This window comes from Bos javanicus, chromosome 4, assembly GCF_032452875.1.
Source record: "Bos javanicus breed banteng chromosome 4, ARS-OSU_banteng_1.0, whole genome shotgun sequence".
In the NCBI taxonomy this organism is placed as follows: domain Eukaryota; kingdom Metazoa; phylum Chordata; class Mammalia; order Artiodactyla; family Bovidae; genus Bos; species Bos javanicus.
In genome coordinates, this window is record NC_083871.1 from 22,990,335 (window position 1) to 23,012,038 (window position 21,704).

At 38.5% G+C, this 21,704-nt stretch overlaps 1 protein-coding gene across 7 annotated transcripts in view; it reads right to left on the reverse strand.

Moving 5' to 3' along the window:
- The window catches only part of DGKB (diacylglycerol kinase beta), an 869,212-nt gene that overhangs the window by 23,208 nt on the left and 824,300 nt on the right, over positions 1-21,704 (reverse strand). For all 7 annotated transcript variants that reach the window (XM_061413599.1, XM_061413603.1, XM_061413600.1 and 4 more), the window contains 2 exons: positions 18,331-18,451; positions 13,749-13,809 (listed from right to left, as the gene is read on the reverse strand). In XM_061413599.1, the coding sequence (XP_061269583.1) occupies positions 13,749-13,809; positions 18,331-18,451 (182 nt within the window). The remainder of the gene's footprint in view (positions 1-13,748; positions 13,810-18,330; positions 18,452-21,704) is intronic.

Consider the following 21,704-nt stretch of genomic DNA (forward strand, 5'->3'; position numbering starts at 1 on the left):
AACTACCGCAAATTAATTGGAAATTAGTCACAACCAATCTTTTTTTTTTTTTTTTAACCAATCTAAGATGAAGAGGTTGGTGCTCTACACCTTAACATCTTTGTTTGCAGGCCAGAAAGCATACATGCAGTAAATTGCATTGTCAATTACAAAAACAACAACTGTTGTGAAATTAGGGAAAAATTATGCACAGGTAAACAAAACTAATTAATGCATAAGTAACAGGGGAACACACAAAATAATGCCACTAAACACTAACATGCTAGTCTTTGGGGGGGAAAAGAGGCTTAGAAATGTAAATCTATGCAAGAGCATTTACCAGTGAAGTTTTAGGAAAAAGGATGCTTTTAGTTTATGTTTTATTTAACTGCTTTTGGAGTCTTACTACCACTCATACCTTAAAAAGTATACCCACAAGAACAGCCACCTGATTATCCAACTGTGTCTCAAGATGACAGAAGACTGTTATTAATAGCTAATTTTCTTTTCCTCAAAATACCAAGATTTATACCCATAACAAATGAAGAATCTTAAGATTCATCCTTATTTTATGTTTAAATATTAAGTAAATAGTAATTTTCAGGTGTACACCCACCTATTAACAATTTTCCTACTGATAGTTTATGGGTTACCTCTTTCCTTTTAGCACCAAAAATACACATAACCTTGTCTACTTTTTCCCTTTTCTAAAGTGAGCCCATTAGAACCACTTAAGATTCCTTAAAAATGGTGTATCTGCTAAGGCAGCAAGTGTCAAGTTACAATAGCTGGGTAACTTTGAATGAGAAACTAATTTTCTTATCAAATTTTCAAAATAAAACTTCCCAGGAAGTCAACCTGATGCATTGCTGCTGCTAAGTCACTTCAGTCGTGTCAGACTCTGTGTGACCCCATAGACGGCAGCCCACCAGGGCTCTCCCGTCCCCGGGATTCTCCAGGCAAGAACACTGGAGTGGGTTGCCATTTCCCTCTCCAATGCATGAAAGTGAAAAGTGAAAGGGAAGTCGCTCAGTTGTGTCCGACTCTTCACGACCCCATGGACTACATACAGCCTACGAGGCTCCTCCGTCCATGGGATTTTCCAGGCAAGAGTACTGGAGTGGGGTGCCACAACTATTATTTAATATTATTTCAATCTAATAGACAATGCAAGGGTCTTGGGAGATTCAAGAGTTAGGCAATCTGCATTTTCATGCAGTACTCTATTCTGCATGACTTTTAATATAATTTTCCTTTTATATAATTACTAAAGATGCTAAATATTATGGTGAAGTGATATCCTTTCCAATGAGTTTATCTGTAAATGATTACAGGAAAACAGTAAAAATCACTGCTATATTTTCTATTAACACCTTGGCTAAATCTCAAAAAGATGTCAAATACTATCCCAACACAAAATACCATGAGTTTAACTATTTTCTCTCCCTGTATGACTCAGAATAACAAGGAAGTTAGTCTAAACACTGAAAAAGAATAAAATCCATGTGTATTATTGGTTATAACAAAACTAATAAACACTAGAAAATAATACTTTTTTAGTGTTGACAAATGAGATACAAACTAATTTTCAACAACCCTCCAGTACTGTCATAATTTGTAGGCAGCTGGTTTTAGTAATAAAGAAACAGTTCCACAAGTAAGCAATTCTCTGAAGTCCAGAGGTCACCAATACAACAAATATGAAACCCCAGATTCTGGTTTTTATTTCTGTTTTCTACCCATTGGGATACAGGTATTTTGCTATACTATTTCTAAGCAACTTTTTCCTCCCCTCCTTATGAAAATAACATAAAACACTATTTTCAAGGAATGAAAAATATTTTTAACCTCAGACTACTTTGAATTTCTGCAAATGGGCTAGAGAAGTGGACTTAGTTATGGATGCCAGTCTCTCAAATTTGCCCCATTCTCCCCATAAATCTTTTCATGGACTGTTTATATATTTAGACTTTAGTAGCTTCTGGTCATGATTTGCCTTTAAAAATATTTATTATATCTTTGGTAATCCAGAGAGAGGTATAAGCACATAAACAATGGAAACAAGTGATCCAATATCAAAGAAAGACAGTGGCAAATGTTCAAACTACCATACAATTGCACTCATTGCACATGCTAGCAAGGTTATGCTCAAAATCCTTCAAGCTAGGCCTTAGCAATACATGAACCAAGAACTTCCAGATGTACAAGTTGAGTTTAGGAAAGGCACAGGAATTAGAGATCAAATTGCCAACATCCACTGAATCTTGGAGAAAACAAGGGAATTCCAGAAAGACATCTATACGAAAGCCTTTGACTGTGTGGACCACAACAAACTGGAAAATTCTTAAAAAGACAGGAGTAACAGACCATCTTACCTGCCTCCTGAGAAACCTGTATGCAGGTCAAGAAACAACAGTTAGAATCCAACATGGAACTGGTTCCAAACTGGGAAAGGAGTATGTCAAAGCTGTATATTGTCACCATGCTTATTCAACTTCTATGCATAGTATATCATGTGAAATGTCGGGCTAGACAACTTACAAGCTGGAGTCAAGATTGCCAGGAGAAACATCAACAGCTACAGATATGCAGATGACACCACTCTAATGGCAGAGAGCGAAGAGGAACTAAATAGCCTCTTGATGAAGGTGAAAGAGGAGAGTGAAAAAGCTGGCTTAAAACTCAACGTTCAAAAAATGCAGATCATGGCATCCAGTCTCATCACTTCATGGCAAATAGATGGGGAAACAGTGGAAACAGTGACAGACTTGATATTTTTTGGCTCCAACATCACTGCAGATGGTGACTAGAGCCATGAAATTAAAAGACACTTGCTCCTTGGAAGGAAAGCTATGACAGACCTAGACAGAATATTAAAAAGTAGAGACATCACTTTGCCAACAAAGGTTCGTCTAGTCAAAGCTATGGTTTTTCCAGTAGTCATATATGGATGTGAGAGTTGGACCATAAAGAAGGCTAAGTACTGAAGAATCTATGCTTTTGAACTGTGGTGTTGCAGAAGACTCTTGAGAGCCCCTTGGACGGTAAGGATATCAAACCAGACACTTCTAAAGGAAATCAACCCTGGATATTCATTGGAAGGAGTGATACTGAAGCTCCAATACTTTGGTCAGTTGACAAGAAGAGCCGACTCATTGGAAAAGACCCTGATGCTGGAAAAAACTGAAGGCAAAAGGAAAAGGAGGTGGCAAAGGAAGAGATGGCTGTATAGCCTCACCCACTCAAAGGACATGAGTTTGAGTAAACTCCGGGAGACAGCAGAGAACAGAGGAGCCTGGCAGTCCATGGGGTACATGACTTAGCAACTGAACAAAAACAATCCATCTGATAGTATTGTATTTTCTAATATAATATCACATGAAATTCTCATTTAAATGGTATCCCCAAGCAGAAAGGATTTTCATGATATTCAACTTTACAAGTGGGCTGAAAGGGCCATTAAAACAATCTCTCTTCTTAAAACTATGCAATTTGCTTCTCTATGTAGGTGCCCTCTGCTTGGTTTGCAGTGGTCAGAAGCTGCCGGAGAAAATCTCACTGCCTGGCTCTTTGTTTTACACCTGCACTCCTTTACCCACTACTGTGCATTACAAAAATTTCAGAGGCCTTCTATTTTCTCCTCTTTGAACTTTTATCCTTAGGCAAATAAGCCCAATGAACTGATGATGAGACTAGAAAAAATAAGAAATAGTCCCAGTTTTATAATTCTTTACTTCATGACCTCGAACATTCACCTAACCTCACTGCCACAGTCTAAAACCCTCCCATAAAATCACATAACTTACTTGCAACAGTCTATAAAACATGTTTACCTACACACGAAGTAATCTAAAAAAAAAAAAACACCTCATATGGTCATCCACATCATTACTGTCTAGACAAATATGTAAAACTTACCTTTATTTGTATAGGAGGGTAGAAAATCTGTCTTTTTGGTTGATTACTTTTACTCAAGTGACAAGGTAAATATGATCTCTGCTTAAATGCACGACACAGGAATGGAAGAAAATTGAAGAAGTTTTCTCATAAAGAATAAGATTTATGATTCAAGGTTTAGAGCACTTCTGAGATTTATGACCATTGAATTGAAAAGCATATTGAAAAGCAGAGACATTACTTTGCCAGCAAAGGTCCATCTAGTCAAGGCTATGGTTTTTCCAGTGGTCATGTGTGGATGTGAGAGTTGGACTGTGAAGAAGGCTGAGCGCCGAAGAATTGATGCTTTTGAACTGTGGTGTTGGAGAAGACTCTTGAGAGTCCCTTGGACTGCAAGGAGATCCAACCAGTCCTTTCTGAAGGAGATCAGCCCTGGGATTTCTTTGGAAGGAATGATGCTGAAGCTCTCATGTGAAGAGTTGACTCGTTGGAAAAGACTGTGATGCTGGGAGGGATTGGGGGCAGGAGGAGAAAGGGACGACAAAGGATGAGATGGCTGGATGGCATCACTGACTCGATGGACATGAGTCTGAGTGAGTGTCCATCACCAACTCCGGGAGTTGGTGATGGACAGGGAGGCCTGGCGTGCTGCGATTCCTGGGGTTGCAAGGAGTCGGACACGACTGAGCAACTGAACTGAACTGAGATTTATTTAGAATTTTTGTAAAATACATGTAAGTGGGGAATATACTGTGAAATCTGAAGTTGGCAGATAGGTACTTCTGGCTAATAATATACCAATTTTATGGGGACTATTCATGCAGAGCTCAATACAGCCAAATACAAAATCTAAGGAGAGGGGTGGTGTTTTCCGTTCTAGTCAAAAAAGAAGTAAGCACATTCCGTGACTGTCCCACTGAAGGCAACTACACACCCTGCACAGAACGCATGGCACAGCTAAGCATGGACTGCTGAGAAGCAAGCGACAGTAGGTAGACTGGGGAAGGAAACCAGAGCAGGGCGTGTCCCTGAACCAGTGACATCTTCCTGTTTTCTTCCTCCCCTCTCATATTTACCAGTCTGGAGTTAAATGTGGCTTAACACTTGGAACTGTACAACAAGTACAGATGGAGAGCGCCATCGAAAATCCCTGTGTTTCTGGTTCAAGGGGTAGGAGATGAATGACCTGTCGGGAGAGGTCAGAGCGGGTGAGAGAGGTATCTTGCTTCATTTCGCCCCTCCCCTCGCCGCCTCAATCTCTCCGACCCCAGTCACCTGGGAATTCCATAGCAGTGGCAGGTGCCTACAGCTCCAGTGACGCTCTCCCTGGTCCATGAAACTATGATCCTCAAATCATGGGCAAATACCTACTGATTTTTTCTCTCTTTATCCCCTTACTACAGGGCCCTGGAGGCAGGAGCTATATGAAGAAGTACATGGCAATGCAGAGAAACGAAAGCCTTGTATTTATAATCAGAGGAGCCCTGGGAGTCAAAAACCATCAAGGAGATCCTGGAGTGGAGAGGACCTCAAAAAGACTATCTCTTAAAGTTGTATATGATCCCCTGAGTTTTCCCCTCAGGAGTATATGCATAGATTTGACCTTATGAAGCCTAACATAGAGAACTGAATTTTCAACAGAAAAAAAATCAATGACCAAAATAAAAGTTAACTGCATGGGCTCAAGAACAGCATGGAGATAAGGGAGGAAAAAGTCAGTGAGCTTGAATATAGGTGAATAGATATTATCTAGTATGAGGAATAGAAAGAACAAAGAGGAAGGAAAAAATTAACTAAGACTCAGATATTGAGATACTATATAAATATCTAAAACATGTCATCAGGGTTTAGAAGGAAAGGAGAAAGACTGTGGGCTTAAGTCAATATTTGAAGAAATAATGATTGAAAACTTCCCAATGTGGCCAAAGACATAAACCTGCAGATTCATGAAGTTCAGAGAAACCAAAACAAGAATAAGTTCAAAGAAATCCATGACCAGACTCATCAAAATTAAAACACTGAAGAGTCAAGACAAAGGAAAAAAAAATTCTTGAAAGCAGCCTTGGAAAAATGATACATTACATTTTGCAGAGCAATAATTCAAATATGGACTTTGCATCAGAAACCATATTATGTAAGTGAGGTATGAGGAGGAAGTGAAGGTGAAATCATAAAATGCTTACAATTAAGTCAGAAGAACTGGACAATATCAATAGAAAATATCAATAGAGAGTCACAGGAGTGCAAAGAATCAGTTTATTTCAGATAGATACAGAGTTTAAAAGGTTTCATTAGAAAATTGATGCTAAGCTTGCCATTGAAGGAAGAGATCTTATTTTATTTTTGGTATATGTGCATTTATATTCTATTGCTTTCCAGAAAGATTTTAAAGTAACATATAAAAATATACATATCCCAACAGCACAGGATAATTAATTCAGGCAAAATAATAAACCATAGGAAAGATTAAATGAGTCCTAGAGAACTGTTAGAAGGAACTAGATTCCCTGTGAGCATGCTTGAAGGCAAGAAGAATGTGTCTATTTCTAAACCACAAAATAAGGGATGGAGATTTTAGCAGTATGAATTAAGCAGTATGAATAGAAAGCCTTTGGAGAGTGGTCCTGACGAAGTATAGTTGGCAGATGGAAGCCTTGGGAGAGTGATTTAATGACGTGACAAGGACACTGAACTCTATGCTGTAAGAAATGAAGAGGCAGTGAACTTTGAGATCAGGAAGTTGGATGATCATAATTATGTTGCTCAGTAGCAATTCTGGCAATCAGATGGATGGCTTTGGCTACACTATTTAATACATTAAATAATGTATTAAACAAAGAGGAAAATGTAAACAAGGTGAAAAAGAACTGAATTCTGTTATAAACGATAAGCTGTAATTGACTACTAATACAAGCAACTGAGTGAGGTGGCAAAACCTCATAATTAAGGGAAAAAGCATTAGAGCCCACTGACTGCCTCTAATTGTGTGGCCTTGAACAAAGTGGTTGGCTTATCTGTTTCAGGTTTTAATTGTTTAATTTATGATATGGTATGGTTTCCCAGGTGGTGTACCGGTAAAGAAGCCTCCTGCCAATACAAGAGGTGCAGGAGACATGGGTTTGATCCACAGGTCAAGAAGATCCTCGGGAGTAGGAAATGGCAACCTATTTCAGTATTCTTGCCTGGAAAATTCCATGGGCAGAGAAGCCTAGTGGGCTACAGTCCATGGGGCTGCAAAGAGTTGGACATGACTGAGCAACTGAGCACACACATAGGAGTTACAATAACTTTACTGACTTCTTAGGGTTGTTTTGAGGATCAAATAAAAATATGAATATACAGGACAGAAACTGGTAAGTGATGCTAAATAATGTTAAACAGTATTACTATGGTTTCTTCCAAACATCTTAATGACATCTAAATATTTTGAAATTTAATTAGCCTTCATCTACATATCACTAAATTCCTGGAACTGGAAAATCTTACATTTATAAAATTTGTGCTTTCTTTCTTAATGTCCTGAGATTAATTTGTATTTCAGCAAATGGTTTCAGATAAAATAACACTTTAAAATTATGATTATTTTAAATAATTACAACAAGCACATCAATAAAATTTAATAGGCCCCAAAACTCTGTTTCTCCTTTAAAGAGTTTGCATTTTAAAACTGTTCTGAATATATTCTCTTTACAAAAACAAGTGTCAAAATGAAGACAAACTCCAAGTAACTTCAGTGTTTAGGGCGTAGGAAAAAGATCCAACCTTCCTAAGAGAGGGGGCAGGCAAAGGCGAGGCAACTAGCCAATGTCTGAATCAATTAGATGCTAGAGCCAGAGAAGGAAACTGGCATGCAAGCCAGAAAACAGCATCTTACAGAATGGCCCACACAGTGGAAATGGGGACTGAAGGAGGGAGTTGGTTCATGGGCACTCAGTGAGCAAGTATGTGTCACACAAATACTAGGGATCACGAAGCAAGACTACCAGGCTTGGCAGGGATTGCCTGACTACCGAGTCAGAGCTGAGTTGAGTGTTGAAGGTATTTAATATTAGAGGCTGAGATTGGGCAAGTGGGTCAGAGTCCTGAGAATCATCATACAAAGGAGTATATTTAAAATAGGCAAAACAGCACCAAAATACTTGTAAAGGCCTTCACTAGAAGTTGCCTTGACTTCAGCTATCACCTTCATATTTCACCTGTGGTCATTTCACCATTTAGTTCATGATGTGTTCCTGACTTCCTTCCCATCCTCTACCACATGGAAGAAAGTTTCAGGCATCCTTTCTGAATTAATCATACACAAAGCGCCCAGAGTGATACTGCATTACAACCTCTTTGGCATCACTTTTCATAAAAGTAACACAAGTAATAATTCACATATGACTATTAATATTTCAACATATTAATAGAACGCAGCCTATACAATGTGTAAAATGAATACATAATTGATAATACAGAAGGAAGTGGCCCAAGAAATTTAATTGTCTTATATCAGGAAACAGATTAAATCTTTTAAGGTTAAGAAAGTATTTCTTCCTGGTACATTCAAAATTCTTTGCTTTGAGAATGTAATGAATAAAGATAACTTAAAATAACTTTTGCTGCTACTGCTAAGTCACTTCAGTCATGTCCAACTCTGTGCGACCCCACAGACGGCAGCCCACCAGGCTCCCTGTCCCTGGGATTCTCCAGGCAAGAACACTGGAGTGGGTTGCCATTTCCTTCTCCAGTGCATGAAAGTGTAAAGTGAAAGTGAAGTCGCTCAGTCATGTCTGACTCTTTGGGACCCCATGGACTGCAGCCTACCAGCTTTTACATGTATGTATATATGAAATGTATGAGAATGAATTGCTAGCCAACCTATATTATGTTCAGTGAAAGATTTAGTAGAAAGCATTTTTTTAAATTGTTATACTTCTCCAAGAATTAGTTAAGGAACACAAACTCAAAATACGCATGGTGTTGGCAGCTAATGGTGTGTGAGGCACAGTGTTATTCTCTGGAGGTAGAGAGGTGACCAAAATCATAGTGTCAGACCTCAGTAAGCTTATGTCTACCAAGAAGCTAGTCAAAAACCCAATGATTTCAATTTAACATAGGTAGCTCTTTGATAAAGCCATAAAGCACTGGGGCTGAGTTTTTAGACTAGTAGGGATCACAGATGAGATGGAATGAAGGGAGGGCTGATATTCAAAAAAGGAAGAGTGGAAGCATGAAACGAGTCTCAAAAGACGAGTTGTGTAATTCAACTGAAGACGAAAAGTTTATTTGGGCAAAAGCAAAGTATATGAAAATATAAAAAAGAAGTAATTGATGATTGCAATGAAACAGGAAGCTTGATTCAAATTATACTTTATCAGATAGAAAGTAATTAAATGTTTTAATTAGAAGAGTGCCAGGGTGAGATTAGTATATAGCACCCCACTCCAGTACTCTTGCCTGGAAAATCCTGTGGACAGAGGAGCCTGGAAGGCTGCAGTCCATGGGGTCGCAAAGAGTCGGACATGACTGAGCAACTTCACTTACACTTTTCACTTTCATGCATCGGAGAAGGACATGGCAACCCACTCCAGTATTCTTGCCTGGAGAATCCCAGGGATGGGGGAGCCTGGTGGGCTACCATCTATGGGGTCACACAGAGTCGGACACGACTGAAGCGACTTAGCAGCAGCAGCAGCAGTGATCATTTTGGTAGAAAAGTTAAGGATGGATTTAAATAGGAAAAAAAAAATGGAGAAGGGGAAAGACTGATGAGGTACCTCATGAGAGAGATAAATGAAATGGGCCAAATCTAGGACAATGGTGGTAGGGATTAAAAGAAAAGACCCAGAAATATGACACTTGATCAAAGTGTGCACAGATACTGAATTTTAGGGTGTGAAGAGAAGTATAGGATGACTCTCATATTTCTAGCTTAGGAAACAAACACTGAGCTCCACTAGCTCAATATGGTAAAAGGAAGGATAGGAATTCAGGAACTTAAGGAGAAGTCATTAATAGTGAGTGGGGAGGAGATGGAAGAAGGTGCATGAAGAGTCCATTTTGGTTACATTGAATTTAAGGCTTAGTATGGTTGCTCCTCACTTAATGAAACTTAAATTAGGCACCCATCACTTGTAATAAATTGGGGTGGGAGGGCTGGGTGTGCAGATCCAATATGAAATCTGACCTAGGGCATGACCTCTCATACATTACTACTCTCCCTTCTCTCCTATTGAAACTATTCTTTTTTTTCCTTACCACAATGAGAACATATTGACAACAAAGTCAGTATATTCCAAGTCCTCAGGGAGAAGGACTGGGAAGAAAGAAGATAGGAAGGGGAGCATAGTTAAGTTCTAGACTCCACCCTGAAGAAAGGCTCTTCATGAACTGCTTCAACATAATGTCTTCTAGAATCAACTGTGTCTTTGTCATGCTTATGCAACAGAAGATTAGATGGTTGGATGGCATCACTGATTCAACAGACATGAACCTGGGCAAACTCCGGGAGGTGGTAAGGGACAGGGAAGTCTGGCATGCTGCAGTCCATGGGGTCGCAAGGAGTCTGACACGATTTGGCGACTGAACAACAATTGTTAAACGGTTAAAATCTGTTCTCCATTAACTCATTGACTCTTACAAAACTGAACACAGGCATAACTAACAAGTTTCTGTTGACTACTTTATAGTACGTTGATAATCATAAAAATAATTGTAAAGCATACATTTGAAGAGATAGCTTTAAACTCTTGCTTTCCGCCCCCCGCCCCCACTGACCTGATAGTTGAACTTAGAATTGGTAAAATCTGTAAGTGAATATCACCTTAATTTTTTTCAGTTGCTTTTTTTTTTAATTGTGGTACAACATATGTTATGTAGAGTTCACCACTGTAATCATTTTAAAATATATAATTCAATTGCACTAAGTATATTCATGCTATTGGGCAACCATCACCACATCCATCTCCAGAATTTGTATTACTCTGGTTTTTAAAAAGTGTTCATTGATTTAAGAATCAAGACCTATTTGTCATTTGCTTTTCTATTTTAAATATTTCACTTACAGAAAAGCAGAACTTCTGCTATGCTCTAAAATTATATCTAGAGCAATCCCTTCATAAATTGAGTATCAGCTTATGGATATTTAAATTCAGCAAAAAATTTGAACATTCTATCATTTTGATGTTCTGTAAGAGGAACAATGTGTTATTCAAGTGAAGCAAAGAACACTCTTTGGTCCAACCATACCAATGCTATGAATACTAAATATTCTCTATAGTTAAAACGAAATTTAAAGTTCAGATTTCCATGTGGTTCTAGGAAAAAGAGGGTATGCCAGAATGTGAAATAACAATAATGAGCCATAGTCTAGTACAGTTCTTGGCCCACTGTGTAGACTGCAATAAATGTCTTAAATGAATAAGAGAAATTACACAGAGAGGAAACTGAAGTAGACATATAAAACCTGTTACTAATTTAACCATTGTTTAGATCATGGTAATTAATAGCTGAAATGAATATCTTGTTATTCTTTGAGAGAAAAGTTAACAAAAGAGTCATTAGAAAAGCTTGTGTGAAATATGCTACAAGTATTATAAAATATTAATTAGATTTTAATAGATAACAGACTTCATCTGTTGGCTGCGGAGAGGCAGAGGTGATTTATTAATAGCAAAGGTCATGCTCTAGCGTGGCAGGCCACGGGGATGGCCTGGGGCCCTCTCAGGTGGAGAGCCAGGGTGGGGAGCAGCCATGAAGGAGCCGGACAGTAGAGCCAGGCTAACTGCATTTTAGCTTCTACTCTGCCACTTAGCATGTGTGGAATCAGGCAAACTAACCTTTGTCTGCCTCAGCTGTCTTACCCATAAAATGAAGCTTATTATATGCTTTCTGTGAGAATTCAAAGTGTCAATACAGGTCAAGTGACACAAACTACAAGCTTAATAAATGTTAGAGATTACTGTTGCCATTAATCTTTCTTGATTTAAAACATGGCACAGGGACTAAATCTCGCTTCTCTCCGAGAAGAGTCCACAACAATGCAGGGTACTCATGGAAGCTGTTTGGTTTCTCTGTCTTTCATTTATTCTTTTGTGACCCAGACTGAAGACCAGTGACCTTTCATTAAAACAAGAATACTGCTATTACCACTGCCACTACCGTCCTGCATCCTGACCACGAGCACCGCCTACACTGATGGCACCTCTGCCAGTTCACCTTGACCACCACTGGCCGCCATCAGCACTCGCACCAACATCATCAAACTACCATCACCGCAGGCTTCACCATGACCACCACCATCCCCATCTCTACAATCAGTGTATCACTGCCACCACTGGCAACAATAGTAACAGGATCTTTAATATACATGTGAGTGTAAAGGTGTAAAGGTCACTGGGAGAGTGAAGAATAAGAAACAAGATGCAAATATACATATGCTGGTAAAAGGAGGAACAGGAAATTTCTTAAAAGATACTTGGAATCAAGCACAGAGATACAAGAAGGCATAAGAAATTGCCATCCTCGAAAGACTTTTTGACAAGTTTGTCTTACATCATTATTGTAGAATTACTAGATTTACTGCAGAGTAAAGGGTACTGTCATTCTCAGATGGCAGCTACCTCCATGGTTCATCTCCTTCCCTCATTCCTATCCCTCATCCCAAGGGAACTCTTTAACAAATTCTCCTTTCACCCCCAGAATGTACCTCAAATCCACCCACTTCCTAGCCACTATTGCTGTCCAAGCTCAGAGCGCTTTGTTGAACCCTATGTCCCAGTTGCTACTCAATACAATCCATTCTCCACACAGCAGTTAAGGTGAACTTTAAAAATGTAAGTCAGATGATGCGTAAAGCCTTCAGCAGCTTCCTATTGTACTCTGAATCGGATGTTAATTGTTCACCATCATTTTTTTCTACTCTGTCTCCTGCCCATCTTTTCTACTTTGCCTCTTACACTCTCACCCCACATCTGAAACTTTGGTCACACCATCCCTCTTACTGTTTAACACACTGAGCTTTTGGATCCGTCTTTGAAAAAGGCCTCCCAGACACACTTACCTAAAGCAGTCTTTTTCATACTCCATCTTCAGTTCCTCTTCATCATATTTCATACCTCTTGTAATCAAAAGTTATATTATGCATGTTTCTCTATATTTATTGATTTATTAATTTACTTAATCTCCTATTATCAGAATGTAAGTTCCTTGAGGACAATTATATTATTGAATACATTCTATTTCATGTTCTTATTACTCTAATGTTTTATTATGTGATCAGAGTTCTATTTTTAGTGCCAAGATTAGCACCTAACATATTATTGAAATGTAATATTCACTTAAAAATGAAATTTAGTGAGGTCTAAATGTCTGAATTAAATAATATCTCACATAAAGACACTATAATGCAGTCTTTCTATAGATAAGGAAGCTCTCAAATTCCAACTGGAGGCAAAGAAGAGATGAGTAATACATTTAGGAAGAATCATGTCTGAAGGTCCCATAAATATTTTTCCTATAAGGTATTTGGAAATAATTACAAGAAAGGTTAAGAGAAACCTTAACAAATTTGTTTAGTTTCACAGTTTATAACTGTGGTTATATGTGGTTATATATAGATAACTATGGTATCTAAAGATTACACTTTGGCTAACATAAGCATTCAACTCTCAATCATTGCCAAAGGCATATATTGCCTAAAACCTGAATGCAATGGCTCTGTCATATAAAAAAACAAAAAACAAAGCAAAAAAGGCTCTTGGAGATAGGTCCAAAGCTTAGGTATTGTGATTATTTACTTATAGGAGTATATGATTAGTTAGCTATGGCAGGATATAATATCTGGGAAACAAACAGGAAAGTGACATAGCTTTTAATTACTCTGTACTCACAGTGCATGGGGTCTGCATCCATGGTTCCCCATCAATCTGCATTGGCAGAGACTTGCTGGTCCTGGAGAAAAAAAAAAAAAAACAATCCAAGTCTAGCACAGAAATACTTTATACAGCAGACTATATGTCCCATATAAAATGGTGAGACCAGGGAATGCAAATATGGTAAAAGCTGGGTTCTGTTCTCAAGTAATCTTTTATAAAAGGAACTTCAGCTCTTGACTTGGGCTCCCCAGGAGGATCAATGGTGAAGAATCTGCCTGCCAATTCAGGAGATGCAGGTTCAATCCTTGGGCCAGGAAGATTTCCCTGGAGGAGAAGGTGGTGGCCTACTCCAGTATTCTTGCATGGAGAACCACATGGACAGAGGAGACTGGTGGGCTACAATCCATGAGATCACAAAGAGCTGGATATGACTGAGCACAAACCTTGACTATCAATGAATACCCTGTACCTTAGTTACAAATATGTTAAGTGCTTCCTGGTAAATGTGATGATATACACAAAAAGTTCTGGATAACAAAAGACAAATGTAGGGTGTATAGTTAATGACACAATCCAAATTACTTGGTTTGTTTCCAAGGCAAATCATTCAACATTACACTAATCCAAGTCTATGCCCCAAACACTAATGCTGAAGAAGCTGAAGCTAAGTGGTTCTAAGAAGACCTATAAGACCCCCTAGAACTAACACCAAAAAGAGATGTCCTTTTCATCATAGGTGACTGGAATGCAAAAGTAGAAAGTCAAGAGATACCTAGAGTAACAGGCACGTTTGTCCTTGGAGTACAAAATGAAGTAGGGCAAGGCCTAACAGAGTTTTGCCAAGAGCTAACCCTTTCAACAACATAAAAGATGACTCTACATATGTATATCACCATATGGTCAATACCAAAATCAGACTGATTATATTCTTTCCAGTTGAAGATGGAGAAGCTCTATACAGTCAGTAAAAACAAGATCGGGCACTGACTGTGGCTCAGATCATGAACTCCTCATTGCAAAATTCAGGGTTTAGGGAAAACCAGTAGGCCCTTCAGGTATGACCTAAAGAAAATCCTTTATGATTATATAGTGGAAGTAACAAATATATTCAAGGGATTAGATCTGATAGAGTGCCTGAAGAACTATGGTTGAAAGTTTGTAGTACTGTATAGGAGTCAGTGACCAAAATCATCCCAAAGCGGCGCGGGGGGGAAAGCAAGAAGGCAAAGCAGTTGTCTTAGAAGATTTTACCAATAGCTTAGAAAAGAAGAGAAGCAAAAGGCAAAGGAGAAAGAGAAAGATATACCCCTCTGAATGCAGAGTTCCAAAGAACAGCAAGGAGAGGTGAAAAAGCCTTCTTAAATGAACAATGAAAAGAAATAGAGGAAAACAATAGAAGACTAGAGATCTCTTCAAGAAAATTAGACCAATGTTCACCCCAATGTACCCCAATGTTCATCGCAGCACTGTTTATAATAGCCAAGACGTGGAAGCAACCTAGATGTCCATCAGCAGATGAATGGATAAGAAAGCTGTGGTACATATACACAATGGAGTATTACTCAGCCATTAAAAAGAATACATTTGAATCGGTTCTAATGAGGTGGATGAAACTGGAGCCTATTATACAGAGTGAAATAAGCCAGAAGGAAAAACATAAATACAGTATACTAACGCATATATATGGAATTTAGAAAGATGGTAACAATAACCCGGTGTACGAGACAGCAAAAGAGACACTGATGTATAGAACAGTCTTATGGACTCTGTGGGAGAGGGAGAGGGTGGGAAGATGTGGGAGAATGGCAATGAAACATGTAAAATATCATGTAGGAAACGAGTTGCCAGTCCAGGTTCAATGCATGATGCTGGATGCTTGGGGCTGGTGCACTGGGACGGCCCAGAGGGATGGTATGGGGAGGGAGGAGGGAGGAGGGTTCGGGATGGGGAACACATGTATACCTGTGGCGGATTCATTTTGATATTTGGCAAAACTAATACAATTATGTAAAGTTTAAAAATAAAATAAAATTGGAAGAAAAAAAAAAAAAAAGAAAGAAAATTAGAGATACCAAGGGAACATTTCATGCAAAGATGGGTGTAATAAAGGACAGAAACAGTCTGGCCCTAATAGAACCAGGAGACATTAAGAAGAGGTGGTATAAATACACAGAAGAACTATATAAGAAAGGTCTTAATGACTCGGATAATCACAATGATGTAGTCACTCACCTAGAGCCTGATATCCTAGAGTGTAACGTCAAGTGGGCCTTAGGAAGCATTACTACGAACAAAGCTAGTGGAGGTGATGGAATTCCAGCTGAGCTATTTCAAATCCCAAAAGATAATGCTGTGAAAGTGCTTCACTCAATATCTCAGCAAATTTGGAAAACTCAGCAGTGACCACAGGACTGGAAAAAGTCAGTTTTCATTTAAATCTCAAAGAAGGGCAATGCTAAAGAATGTTCAAACTACAGCACAATTACACTCATTTCATGTTAGCAACGTAATGCTCAAAATCCTTCAAGCTAGGCTTCAGCAATATATGAACTGAGAACTTCCAGATATACAAGCTGGACTTAGAAAAGGCAGAAGAACCAGAGATCAAATTGCCAACATCTGTTGTTCATAGGAAAAGCAAGAGAATTCCAGAAAAACATCTGCTTCATTGACTACACTAAAGCCTTTGACTGTGTGGATCACAACAAACTGTGGAAAATTCTTCAAGAGATGGGAATACCAGACCACCTGACCTGCCTTCCGAGAAACCTATATGCAAGTCAAGAAGCAACAGTTAGACTTGGACATGGAACAACAGACTGGTTCCAAACTGGGAAAGCAGTATGTCAAGGTTGTGTATTGTCACTCTGCTTATTCAACTTCTATACAGGGTATATCATGTGAAATGCTGGGCTGGAGGAAGCACAAGCTGGAATCAAGATTGCCAGAAGAAATATCAATAATCTCAGATATACAGATGACACCACCCTAATGGCAGGAAGCAAAGAGGAACTAAAGGACTCCTTGATGAAGATTAAAGAGCACGGTGAAAAAGCTGGTTTAAAACTCAACATTCAAATAACGAAGATCATGGCATCCAATCCCATTATTTCATGGCAAAAAGATGGGGAAAAATGGAAACAGTGACAGACTTTATTTTCTTGGGCTCCAACATCACTGCAGACAATGACTGCAGCCATGAAATTAAGATGCTTGCTTCTTGGAAGAAAAGCTATGACAAACCTAAACAGCATATAGAAAAGCAGAGATATCACTCTGCCAGCAATGGTCTGTATAGTCAAAGGTTTGTTTTTTCCAGAAGTCATGCATGGATGAGCGTTGGACCATAAAGAAGGTTGAGCGCTGAAGAATTGATGCTTTTGAAATATGGTATTGGAGAAGACTCTTGAGAGTCCCATGGACTGCAAGGAGATCAAATCAGTCAATTCAAAATGAAATCAGCCCTGAATATTCACTAGAAGGACTGATGTAAAAGGTGAAGCTCCAGTACTTTGACCACCAGATGTGAAAAGCCACTCATTGGAAAAGACCCTAATTCTGGGAAAGATAGAAGGCAAAAGGAGAAGGGGCCTCAGAGGATGAGATGGTTGAATGCATCATCAACTCAATGGATATGCGTTTGAGCAAACTCAGGGAGATAGTGAAGGACAGGGAAGCCTGGTGTGCTGTAGTCCATGGGGTGGCAAACAGTCAGACATGACTGTGTGACTGAATAAGAACAACAGCAAAATGAGCCTCCTTGTTTTCATGCAATCGCATGTTGCAAATGTGGAGGAAAAGTGTTTGATATCTCACATTTTCCAGTATTAACTTTCATATATGTTAATATAACATCAGTTATATCTGTGCTATAATCTGTAGTTTCATGTTAGTGTAATATTAGACTTTTGTTTTACAGGCATAATTTTGAAAAAGGGTTTTCAAAAGATTTAAATGCAATATACATATAACATTTTACTTCATAATAATTATTTAATTTATAGAAGCAATGGTAGACTTCATGAAAGAATGTATGTTAATGATGCCTTAACAGCATTTTCATTGGGTAGTTTGCCTAGTAGATACTTCAATGCTTCTGTAAATTCAACCGTGTGTGTACCAGACTAGAGGAGATAGAATTTGTATGTTAGAATTGTATCCATGGTCTCAACAAAAGATTATCAAATTCCAATGAACATGGTAAGTAACAGTGAATCAAATCTTTATAAATTCTGTCAATTTCTATTATTTTGAAATGTATCAGTATTAATCATTGATAACAATGTATAGATGAAACGAAATCATTATCAAAATCTTATATAACATTAATCTAAATAATTTGTAGTTATGCCATCTCTGGTGGCTTGACAGTAAAGAATCCGTCTGCAATGCAGGAGACTGGGGATCAAATCCCTGGGTCAGGAAGATCCCCTGGAGAAGGGAATGGCCACCCACTATATATTCTTGCCTGGAGAATCCCATGTACAGAGAAACCTGGCAGGCTACAGACCACGGGGTCACAAAGAGTGAGTGACTAATACTTTCACTTCACTTTTCACATGTCAACCTCCTTTCTGAATTACAGAGAAAGGGATACCTGATGACAACAGAGGAGCACTGAGCCAGCCGCCTCCCAGCACTTTTCAGTCCTGTGTATATTTGCCCCATCTCCATGGCTCCTTCCAAGCCAACCACCTCCAGCAGCTGATCACTCAGATCTGAAAGGAAACAGAAGCCTTGTAAATTACAGTGTATATGCATACAATGCCATTCCATTAGACACTATGGAAATGAAAAATAAAAGCTTCTTGAGAAAGAAAGCTTCTGTCTGAGATACTATACTAAAAGTAACAAAAAGATGGCCTGTCTGTCTTCTGAAACTCTCAGTTTAAGCACCCCTTTCCCCACAGGGGTGCTGTGGGGAAAGATGTGCTGTCAGCTTATTCTACAACAAAATGGGAAGAAAGGATTCTGAGCCAAATTATGCCAAAAAATATACCAGTAGCTTTAACATCAACAAACTTAACATTATTCCACATGTATATATGGGACATTTATACCCCCCACATCGGACATTTGGCAGCAAATACACATTTCAGTACTATAAATAAAGTATGAGGACATGCTGTCAAACGTGATTTTGTTGAATTAGTCAAACAAAAGATCTTAGAGATCATGGGATTAAAGTTTCTTATTTTAAAGATAAGAAGACTTGAGGCATTAAATCACTGAGTGACTTGTCCACGTGCGGGTTAAGTTGCTTCAGTTGTCTCCAACTCTTTGCAACCCTATGGACTATACAGCCTGCCAAACTCCTCTGTCCATGGGATTTTCCAGGCAACAATACTGGAGTGAGTTGCCATGCCCTCCTTCAAGGGATATTTCCAACTTAGGGATTGAACCCACATCTCTTATATGTCTCCTGGATTGGCAGGCACGTTCTTTACGCCACAGTCATAGGTAAACTTGTGCAGAGTTTTTCTTGACCTTGAAAAAAGAAATGTTTTCCTGATGGTAAAGAATATGCTACCAAATTCTAGAGTAGGTTAGATAATTATCACCATATTAATACAGTGTTTTTTCTTTTTTTAACCAGAGGACAGTAAAAAAAAAAAAAAAAGGTTAATTGTATTAGGTACTGCTTGTCGAGTGTTTCCAAAGTACCTGTCACTGCCTAATCACTCGCTCCATATCACCTCACTTGCTCCCCTCGCAAAACCAATTTAAGACAAATACGATTATTAGAATTTACAGACAGAGAAACTTAAAATCAGAGAAGTTAATTCAATTTATTTATATTAACATAAAGAGGAAGTGACAGAGCCAAAATCTGAGGTGTAATCACAATGTTATATTTGGTAAATCAGCCATACCAAAGAGAGATACTTTTAAAACTGATAGAAGTATTTCTTATTGAGGGAGTGACAGTGGTGTCTGCGTGAGCTGCAAGGTCCCTTTCCAACCTGCAAACTTTCACTCTCCAGAGTAGCAGAGGATGTAGTCGTATCAGTAAAACCCTACAGAGCACAACGGTGGCACACAGCCCCTCCACTCACTTACCTGGCTCAGAATGCCCGAACCCTTGATTTGAAGGCAAAATTTTAGGTGCACATATATGGTCCTTTTCTATCATGATATTTTCATGTAATCCCATATGTTTTCAAATGCAAATAAATTGTTTAATACTGTTTTCAGTAGCAAAAAGAGCTGGAGGGGTGGCATAGAGTGGTATAAGGTAAGATATGATTATACAAGTTAACCGTGTAATAACTAGTCATAGCTGAGCGTGGACTTGAAGCAAAACCAGCATATGTGTGCTATATGTACTCCATTTTGTACAGAAAGTCCTCATTTCCCACTACTGAATCCATTTTAGCACAAAGTTCAGAGAGATGAATGATATATTTTCAGTGTTGTTCATGTGTGTGGTAAACAGCACTTTGAAACTTCAAAATTTGTTAGGCCCATGATCTTCAGCACATTGTATCTAAGCTCTGAAAACACACTGTGTGACCAATCCACTGTACGTTTTTTGAATTGAACTGACTTTTAAAAACCATTGTTTTTTAAACTTTAAGCGCGAGCTGCAGCAGGAGGTTTCTTCACATGTGGACACAACTATCCAGCTACTGAATCAAAGGCTAACAAGTCATAGTATCTTAGAGCATTCACCTTGCTGTTCTAAACCATATTTAGACTGATTTCTCATCAAACTTATTCTGTGTTTCTAGTTTAAATTTATGTTGCCAAGAACAGATGGACAAGGAATGGAAACATATTCTTTCAGCTGTAGCCGGCACTAAAATGTGCTTGGCTCTATAGCCTGGGTGTTAATATACGCATTTCTTAGATATATGTCAACCAGAAAACTGCACTGTGGCAAGCTCTAAAACCCCAGATGTGTGTCTGGTGATATTTATAAAACAACAACAACAACTACCACGGAAACGAAGCTCCTGTTCAGTATTCTGTGTTTTCCACTGCTTGGTTCTTAAATAGGTGAAATTTTACACTGATTTCTGTAATGATCTGGTGGATGGGAACTGTTCTACAAGAAATGAAATACTTCCTCACGACAGAGTTAATCTGTGAGCCCTAACTTTTCCATGAATCACGGGGACTGTCTGCATCTACACCATATTGCTACTGTCTACCACCCTCTTTCTGATTTTTTTCTTTCTTTTAATTTGTCTTTGTTTTTCTCCCTGCAAAAATGCTCCGAAAATCAATTCTACCATTAATCACTGGTAATGAAGACTTTGATTATAGATTTAGAAGACGTAGGCATTTAACCTTTCATGTTCTTGCTAACACAAAGAACTGCATAGAAATAGTGTTATATTTACTAGTGCAAAATTAACAACATATTCTTTTTAATTAAGCATTCAGAAAAAAAAAAAGAAATTCTAATTTGTGCTGCACAAATTTGCTCCCATAACACTTCAACAATTTTATATACAAAAGCCTGTAAGGTCTGTGTACAACTGCTGCCTCTTACATACTGTCTTTGGGGGCAGGGTCCTCACTGATTTCAGACAAAGATAATTTCTACATAATTTTGAATTTTATTTCTACCTGTGGTATCATCTAGAAACATCAAAACTTCCTCACTTCACATGCTAGCTAAAATTTATTTTAAGCACAGGTCCCCTTGAGATGGTATAACCAACCAGATTCACCTCCTTAATTGGTTTGTTATGTGGCTACTGCTTTGAGCCCATGAACTGAATCAAGCCCACTGTCTGTTTATGTATGGCTTGCAAGAGTGGTTTTTACATGTTTACAAATGGGAAAAAACTGATACACTGTGACACCTGAAAATACATTAAGTTCAAACTTGAGCATTCATTAATTAGTTTTTGTTGGAAGCAGACACTGGTTGGTTGAGGTTTTGTCTATGTCTGCTTCCACACTATAATGGCAGAAGAGAGTGTCTGCAGCAGAAACCATGTGGCCCAGAAAGCCTACAAT